Below are 9,666 nucleotides of genomic sequence, written 5' to 3'. Positions count from 1 at the left end.
GCTCATGTGCCGAACCAGCTGAGAACGAAGCTGGATGACAGGAGTGCCAAGTACATATTTATCGGTTATGACTCTCGGTCCAAGGGATACAAGTTGTACGATCCAATCAATAGAAAGGTCATCACAAGCAGAGATGTGGAGTTCGATGAAGAAGGCATCTGGGACTTCGGTGTTCAAGAAAAGGATTACAATTTTCTCCCTATCGTAGAAGAAGAAGAACAACAACCACCGGTACCAGAATCTCCAGCTAATACACCACCTCCGTCTCCTTCAGCGTTGCACCAGAATGATCCATCATCAGCAGATGAAAGCTCAAGCGAGAGGCCCTTACGGACGAGGAGTTTAAATGATATCTACGGAGACAATATATCTCTCTTTTGTCTCTTTGCAGATAGTGAACCAATAACTTTTGACGAAGCCGTGGAAAGTGAAAAATGGAGAAAGGCGATGAATGAAGAAATTAAGGCTATTGAGAAGAATAGCACCTGGGAGCTTGTAACACTTCCGAAAGGACAAAGAGCAATTGGAGTAAAGTGGGTGTACAAAGCCAAGAAAAACGCAAAAGGGGAGGTTGAAAGATACAAGGCAAGATTGGTAGTAAAAGGATACAACCAAAGAGAGGGCATCGACTATGATGAGGTATTTGCTCCTGTTGCTCGTCTTGAAACTATAAGATTAATTATCTCTCTATCAGCTCAAAATAAATGGAAAGTCCATCAAATGGACGTCAAGTCTGCCTTTCTAAATGGGCATCTTGAAGAGACGGTATACGTCGAACAGCCGCCCTTTAATAAATGCCCGCATGAACAGCCGCCGGGGTACGAAGTAAAAGGACAAGAAAATAAAGTCCTGAAGTTGAAAAAGGCTTTATACGGCCTAAAACAAGCGCCGAGAGCATGGTATAGCAGAATCGACAAGTACTTCCAAGAAAATAATTTTAATAAATGCCCGCATGAACATGCTCTCTATGTGAAGGTGGATGAAAAGGGAAATATGTTGCTCGTCTGCCTATATGTGGATGATTTGATCTTTACCGGCAATAATCCTACAATGTTCGAGGAGTTCAAGAAAACGATGACGAGAGAATTTGAGATGACGGACATTGGTCTTATGTCATACTATCTCGGGCTTGAAGTAAAACAACAAGAAAATGGAATATTTATATCTCAAGAAGGATATGCGAAGGAAATCCTTAAGAGATTTAAAATGGAGGAGTGTACTCCGGCAATTACTCCCGTGGAATGCGGAATCAAGCTATCAAAGATCGATGAAGGAGAGAAGGTCAATCCGACTCTTTACAAGAGCCTTGTTGGAAGCTTGAGATACTTAACTTGTACAAGGCCAGATATTCTCTACGGAGTAGGACTAATCAGTCGCTACATGGAAGCACCTACGGTTACCCATATGAAGACTGCCAAGAGAATTCTGCGCTACTTAAAAGGCTTCACTTGGAGTTCGAAGAAGCAACCGATCGTCACGCTCTCCACTTGCGAAGCTGAGTACGTCGCAGCAGCATCGTGTGTTTGTCACGCGATATGGCTAAGGAGTTTAATGAATGAACTTAAAATGGAGCAGGAAGAACCGACTACAGTATTTGTGGACAACAAGTCAGCAATAGCTTTAGCAAAGAATCCAGTGTTCCACGACCGCAGCAAGCACATCGACACACGGTACCATTTTATCCGAGAGTGCATATCGGAGAATAAGGTACAACTGAAATATACAAAGTCTCAAGACCAAGTTGCGGACATATTCACGAAACCTCTAAAGCACGAGGTCTTCGTCAGATTGCGAGAAATTCTTGGAGTTACTTCAAATCAAGTTTAAGGGCGGCTGTTAAAATTATAAACTTGATTTTAGAAGTGTCTAGAATTATCTAGGCCCAACTAGTCTATTGTAGATTAGTCCACAATACTCTAGCCCATCTAGAGGCTTCATGGCTATAAGGGCCCAAGCTTACTAGAATATTCATGAATGTACAAAAGGTTCTAAACTATCTAGAAATATCTAGCACATGTTATAGTTAGTTGGGATAGATATTTCTCTAGGGAGTTCTAGAGAATTCTTAGGTTGGCTATAAATAGGGAGGTAGTGCAACCAAGTGAAGGTGTAATTGAGTGAAAAACAAAGTTAGTGGTAAGGTGAGAATTAAAGGGAGTGTATGTAAGAGGTAAGGTCTTGTACCACCAAACAAAGTTTTGAGAGCAATAAAATTTCATTTCTCTTAAACCACAGTTGAGTGTCTGTGAACCCATTCTCAAATCATTTTCAATACCCATTTAGCCCATTAACTCCAAAATCATTTCCAACAAAAAAAACTATCAGACAAGAAAAGAAAAAAAAAATGCATCCCAAAAGTGAGTGTTCTTTCTAATATAAATCGTACGAATCTTACCATAGTAAATGTCTGGCTTTAGAACAGGGAGGGATTCACAGAAACGTGTAAATTTGGTAATGACTATACTCGATTGTATCATGTGAAGGTTGTTATTACCATTAATTCTTGAAACATGAAAAGTTCTACTCAAATCTTTTAACCAGGTCCAAATGCAACCTCACATTGATCGTCCCGAAAAACCACTTGAGCAACCTTGCAGCAATTCTCAGCTTCCTTTAAACAATGATACATCGTTTCAATCTCGTTTAGTTCCAGAAACCGGTTAGGCATATCTGCAAGTGCCGCCTCATAGTAATCCAGAACAGGCTGTTTATCTGTGGGTGTGCAGTGTGGGCAATCTGTATCATTTGCTACCTGTAAGAGAAAAAAAGAACATCTGGAGCACTTAGTACCTTTCTATCAAACAGAAATTTTGTTAGTTGCTATATGCAGAACACATCCCACTGGACAACCTTATAATCTCATATGAAAAATTATCAAAGAAACCAGTATATTCTGTCCCGGCATACAAACAAGGTTGTGACCATGGCATTCAACTGCTGGACACTGACACGGATTTTCTCATCCCTACCTTATCGCAATTATATATGCTCGCTAGTGCTATTGCATAAAATGAAAACAAACACACACGACAGCGGGATTTGAATACTAAAAGGTCAGACGTGAGATTCAAATTATAGAATTGATGGTTGCAACTAAATCACGTATAGTAGGCGACAAAAACACAAAAGTAAACTTCAGTGATTCAGGAACCCTACAAAAGTTGTTCAAACATCGTCCACAAACAACACAGAACAAATAGAATAGACACTCGCCAAGTTAAATTAGGTGTTGGTAAAACCTGGACATTCCTAAACTGTATAATTCAAAAAATAATAAGATGCTCCTTGCAGTGAAAAAAAAACACACTAGAAGTTACCATTTTGAGGAATGACATCTTAGGTTTCTGGTATTGAAGGAAGATGTATATTGGCCTTTCGGGTCCATGCGCTTCTCTCTTGGTAACTTCTGACAATGCTCTGTTCAGCTCCTCATTGTCCAAACGAAAGTCAACATTGGGTCCGTGTGATGTAAAATCCAAGAAAAGATTCCTGGGATACAACTCCACAAGAAAATAAGATGAAGCAGGTGAAGGTCCTTTTGTCCTGAAGACTGCCTGATCGACACGTTCTCTTCTGTTATAGATCTGCAGTCTATAGTCATCAGGCACCAATTGGAATCTTTTCTGCAATTGACGAAACATGGGAACAGCATCAATCTTGACACTTCCTCCCCACTCAGCCATATCTGTTCAACAACGCAGAAAACAAAGACAGCGAATACACAATCAACAGCCGTAAGAACAAAGATAACAATGTCATCAGCAATAACAAGAGCAGAAAACAAATGAGAATACGTCTTTAAGACTAACAAAAACCAACGGATACTACCACAAGTAACAGGGTCATGAATCCAAGTTACATAAAGCACAAAAAAGCAAAAGTGAGCTTCCTCTGATCTGACAAGAGGACACACAAAAGGACTCTTTCCATATCTCCCAGACAAATAATACTTAAGGATATTACACATCCACTTATTTGTTTGGGCACCAACAGTGCATCCCGTAAAGCCGTAAAACAAACAAACTATAAAGTCGTAAGCAAATAGCAACTAAAAAGACCAGAAACATAAAGTAGACATGTGAGCACAAGATCCAAAATATTACGTCGAAAAGAGGCATCTATGATGCAGGACCATTTCTATCAAAAGACCCCACCATATTGATTTCAGTTTTAAAACATTATATAGCCATTCTCTCACACATCTTCTTTCTCTATTTCTCCACAAGACTAATCTAAATTCAAATTAATCAATGTATTTGTTCCAACAAAGATCCAACAATTAAAGATGTTGATAAATAACAAAACAGATCAATCAAGCAAACCAAAAGAAAAGGGAACAATCTGATTCAAATAAAAGAGTCCTCCATGTGATTTCAGTTAAATCAAACGTTACTCTCTTAACTAACTTACATTCACAACAAAATGTAAAAGAATCCAAAAAGTTTAGGGTATTGGGAAATTTATACCTCCAAAATGGGGAATTTTGTTCAATGCCACAGATCGCCCTAACAAAAGAGAGAAAAATAAGATCAGATTTCATCAATCCAAATCTAAATCTAAATCACTGTTGATAAGAAGCAGAAACTTGAAGAACAACAGCCGTTTCTTACTTGGTTGTTCCTCTGAGTCTTTTCTTTTCCGGTAGAGAGACTTGACCTAGGGGGAAAAATCCATTGGAGCCTTGGAGGTATATAACTTGCCTTTGTTACAGAAATGACCCTGACTATTGTCAAATTCTCTCTTTTACTCGCGCCTCAAATCAATGACCATGAAACGTTTCCCAAGACCAAAAGACCTTAGTTTGACGTCTATGACCTGGTCCACTTACCACTAAATAATGTGCCAGACTGGTCCACTAGAGCAAAATGAATTTGAGTTTTTTATTTTTATTTTTTTTTTTGTTTAGGTTCCAGATTATCCCAAAACAAGCATAATGAGTGGAAATTTTTTGTTTTGAATTATAAGTAGCCGACGAGTGGACAGTGATGCTACGTTTACATCAAAAAAAATAAAAACAGGGGCAAATCACGTAAGGGGATCGGATGATCGAGGGAGAAACTTCTCAGCGTTGGGATCAGAAACGTGCAGATGTGGGTCGTGCAACTGTGAGTCGCGAGATTTGCTCTGAGATGTGGCCATAGTGTTTTTTCTGTGCTATCCTTATGCTAACTATAGAGGAAACCGACATAAATAATACCGATGAAAACTGGGTCGCCGGGTTGCCGGAAAGTAACAAAATCATTGCATGAACAACTTCAAGCAAAATCAAACAAACATATAGCTAAGTCAAATGAATCAGTTGTCATGAGCAAAGCTTTGACTTGTTATCACTATAGACAAGTAGTTCCCATTAACCATGACTTGTCTAAGTAATACGATCCAGCAAATTCTACTACCAAAATGCTTGCGCATTACTAAATTGTAAAGAAAAATGACCCAAAAATGAAAATACTTATACTCACCGTAGAGCTTTCCAAAGTCGTTTGTCGCGCTGCATTTGACCTAAATTCACTGCAAGGAAGTCATAGACCCAAATATAAAAGTAGCATTGCAAAAATCCACATATGAAATGAAAAGGAGTTGACCAAAATACAAACTAAGTGTATTAAAAAGAATATAATATAATATAATATACTAATATCCCGCAAGTAGTTAAATACCAACATTCTTTTATACAAACTAAGTGGATTAATTGAACATCCAATCTTAGTCTTAAGAAGTCTAGGCGAGGTCATGCCATTTTCTCCTCAGTCAGCTTTTGGGGTTTATTTCCCCGGAAGTAGGGCTAGTAGACAAGTTCCCAACTTAGCAACCAATTCGTAAGGTCATTTCAGCTAACATTACATGGTTATTGTACACTTTAACCTTTGTGTCTTTGCTATCAGCCGTCGGCGTTGGCATCATAGTAAATGTTACGGCAAATTTTATTTTAGCTAAAGTAGAGGTTAGGTGCCAATTCCATAATTTCTGTATAAAAACTCAAACAACATATATGTGACAGTCCCACTGTTTATTGTGACTGATACAGGGATGGGATCTCGATCAGTTCAGTTCGCACACCCCTGAGCCAATGGAATTTGCGAGATGCGTAGAAGAAGGTACTGACCTCTTGATAGAACAATGACATGCGCAGTTGCTTGTTTATTGGAATCAAGTTATCCATGCTTCGGGATCCCAAGATTTGTTCTCCTGTGCCATCATCCAAAAATACAGTTTACCCAAAAGGAGGGCGACCTTAATGTTAAGATACAACATTGGAAGCTCGCCCAACCTTGAGCACAGCATACAGCTTGTCTTTACGTAGCAACACTAATTTGTATCTTCTTTGATTTCTCTTATCCCCTGCATGAGCTGGCCCTAGTTGCCAACATTGCCGATTTCTCTTTACGTACGCTGACGCAGCCATGCTGGTTGCCGAATATATGCGTCCCCAAGTCCTATCATTCATCACAGTGAAAGTATTATGCCAATGTGGTGCGTCACAATATATATTACACAAACGAATGACATTGATATGCATTAGCAGCATAAAATCGATCGCATGGATTCCACATCAAAGATTGCTTGGAGTTGGATGAATGAAACATTGTTCAGTTTCTCGGAAAACATTGATAGATAATATCTAACAAATAGAAAACAATACAAATACTTATCCACGTGGTTTGATCAAATCGAGTATTAGATACTACATTGTTAAGATAAATTTGTTCTCACATATGGTGCTCACGGTTTTATCTGACATTACCTTCTAGAATACAATGACCATGCCTTGTAAAAACTAGCACTACAATTCCATAGCCCAGTAAAATAGACGGATTACTGCATGTCCTCCCACTAACCGACTCGTAGACGGTGCAAAACCTTTAGGGACTCCTGTGTTTATTGATTATACTGTACTGTATAACCTTCGATAGTATCCACCTTTTTTTTATTCGATTTTCTTGTATGCTCTAGATAAAGGTTCAAATGCTTATCTACCAGACAACAACCGTGCGATGTGACAGAACAACCGAGACTGACTGCATCTAGAGCGTGCTATTTCAGTCTTGCTTAACCTTGCTATACTGCAGTTCAATAAATCCAAAACTGAATGAAATCAAGATGTTATTAATTGAAAACAAATAGTAACTAAAAATATGAGAAGGACATGCAACCAAACATAAAAGCAATTCACCGATCATTGTCTTGTTTTGGATGATTAAAAATTCTTCATTCTTTTAGCCTTCTTTGCTTGGCCAAAATCGTTCAAGGAGGTAACATTAGATTCTATCAATTCCTTCAAACTAATCATGCTCTGCATGTGAGAAATTGCCTCAATTTAAAAACATTCCTCCGCCGCACCATTGGCCCTATCATCTCAAACTGTGTTTATGGTTGAAATTTTAGGGCCATACAAACAGAGTCCCGTACAAAAAATTAAAGGAAGATGGAAGCATCATTCCTCCTTGATGGTGATTGGGTTAATAGAAGATGGAAGCATTAGCTGTACGCTCAGCTGAACTCCATAAGCCAAGGTGTCGAACCTTTGCCGTGGTCTCCCATTTCACTCTTTCATTGCATAATTAGGTCCAGCGTTCATGTTATTTTTTTCACATACCGGCAGCGGAAGTAATACTAGCCATTGTACATTCTAGTATAACCAAAACAAGTTGAGAAGTTCGAAACATACAAAACGAGAGATGGATGTGGAAGTACGTCCAATCAGGGCAGTGGTTCTTGATTAAGGAAACAGAAGAAAGAAGAGAAAGTATTTGACGAACTCATAAGAGAGCGAATTTATCTTATAAAAGTAAATAAACAGAACAAAGAAAATTATAAAAGTAAAGACACAGAGCTTATTTTTCCGCGGAGCAGAAGAAACTTCTTACCTTTTTGAAGCTAAACATCTAGAAACCCTAGTATAGTAACTTTATCCATATTTTTCTCTCTTGTATTATTGTTAGCATGGCGGATTTGCGTAAGCAAAAGAAACTCGAGGGTCACCAAACAACAAGCATGATGAGGCAGCAGATAGAATCACCAAATTAAATGAAGAAATTATCCATCACATCCTTTCTTTTCTTGAAATCAAGGATGTTGCTCGAAGTTGCGTATTATTAAAAAAGACGGAACTACATCTGGACCTCTGTCCCAACTATTAATTTTCTAAGCTTACATGGAGGCTCCAGAAAATTCATGGATATTGTGGATAGAGTATTGCATCTTCATAGTATGTCAAGTATAAAAAAGTTGTCTCTCCGCTGCTGCTGCTGTGCGGGCAACTTCAGTTGGGATGGAAAGGGTTTCTTGGATATATCTCGTGTTAATACATGGATATCCGGTGCAATAATGCGCAAAGTTGAAGACCTTCGTCTCAGCTTAAAACCTTTGGTCCCTTAAATCTTTTTGCTTGTCAGTCATTGAAAACTTTGGAGTTGAATGTATTATCCTCCTTCGACGATTTTTATGTTCCTAAGCATATATCTCTTCCACAACTCAAGCGCCTTAAACTTGGTGGAGTCACATTCAGCAAAGATTACAATCATGAGCTGCTCAGTTTATCTAATTGCCCTGTACTTCAAGATTTGACACTGGAGTGTTGTAGATGGGTTGATGTGAGGAGTTTCTGTATTTCAGCTCCTTCAATTGAACATTTGAAAATTATCAGTGCTCCTAATGGTGGTGATGAACAGGATGATAGGGATTATATTAGTGGTTTACGAGATAGTAGCCTCAAAATTCATGCACCAAGGCTAGTGTCTCTCACCTACAAGGATAGTATTCCCAAGAATTTTGTCCTTTCTAGTTCTCTTACACTGGCTGAAGCAGATGTAGATGAATTATATTTCTGGGGCAATCATGCAACAGAAACAAGGGAGCAACAGATAGGTGTTGGGGCAGCTGCAATAAGGTTTCTTCAATTACTTTCACATGTAAAGGTTCTATCAATTGCTGATCGACTGCTAAAGGTTATTATCCTGCTCCTATCTCCCTCCATGTTAGTTAGGTTTTATATGGTTTGGAACAATTGCTTCTTTAATACTGCCGTTGCCTTGTGATGAATAGCCTCTCTCCTTTGCAGACGATCTCATAAATATTTTTCCCACATTTAACAATTTGAAACAGTTGAACGTATCTGCTGAAGCGAATGATGGTAAAGCACTGGTTGCTTTGTTGCGATCAACACCTATTCTGGAGTCCCTTGTATTCAACGAGGCAAGTGCATAGAATTTCAAAAAAAAAAAAATTACATGCCCATCACTAGATTAAAAAAAAAAAGAGTTTCGATAATGCCTTTTTAGCTTGCACTTTGCAGTACGTATCACTATTGCAAAGAAGACGACCACAAGAATGGACAGCTTAAAATTATGACCGCTGGATGTTGTTTTTTACACCTCAAGACAGTTAGCTCTAAGCAATTTACAGGTGAAGACCTTGAGATGTGGTGGGTAAAACTAATTTTGGAAAAAGCTAAAGCATTGCAGACGATGACTATTTTCCATTACGTGGATGATGATGATCCAACTGCGAAAGACAAGGAAGAAGTAGGGGCGGGGTTGTCAAGTCTATTTAAAGCTTCAGCAACGAGTTATGTGTTGAACTTCTCTTAGATCGTTATTGGGATACTTATTTTTACCGTTTCTACACTTAACTCGCAGAGGCTCTAGAAAGACTCGACAACTCCGC

At 38.7% G+C, this 9,666-nt stretch overlaps 2 protein-coding genes across 2 annotated transcripts; one reads left to right on the top strand and one right to left on the bottom strand.

Moving 5' to 3' along the window:
* Window positions 1-2,335: 2,335 nt before the first annotated feature.
* On the bottom strand, window positions 2,336-4,652 carry LOC113313244. The gene is made up of 4 exons (XM_026561985.1): window positions 4,611-4,652; window positions 4,467-4,505; window positions 3,318-3,685; window positions 2,336-2,752 (listed from the first exon to the last, which is right to left on the bottom strand). The coding sequence occupies exons 3-4, from the start codon at window positions 3,681-3,683 to the stop codon at window positions 2,534-2,536; spliced, it is 585 nt and encodes a 194-aa protein (XP_026417770.1). The 5' UTR covers window positions 3,684-3,685; window positions 4,467-4,505; window positions 4,611-4,652; the 3' UTR covers window positions 2,336-2,533.
* A 3,027-nt stretch (window positions 4,653-7,679) lies between these two features.
* On the top strand, window positions 7,680-9,590 carry LOC113311497 (F-box/LRR-repeat protein At4g14096-like). Its single transcript, XM_026560331.1, has 4 exons — window positions 7,680-7,691; window positions 8,397-8,948; window positions 9,106-9,195; window positions 9,381-9,590. Exons 1-4 carry the CDS (start codon window positions 7,680-7,682, stop codon window positions 9,588-9,590), a joined length of 864 nt encoding a protein of 287 aa, XP_026416116.1.
* Window positions 9,591-9,666: the final 76 nt, after the last annotated feature.

Source organism: Papaver somniferum, chromosome 9 (assembly GCF_003573695.1).
Source record: "Papaver somniferum cultivar HN1 chromosome 9, ASM357369v1, whole genome shotgun sequence".
NCBI classification, from domain to species: domain Eukaryota; kingdom Viridiplantae; phylum Streptophyta; class Magnoliopsida; order Ranunculales; family Papaveraceae; genus Papaver; species Papaver somniferum.
This window is presented reverse-complemented; position numbering and strand designations above follow the sequence as displayed.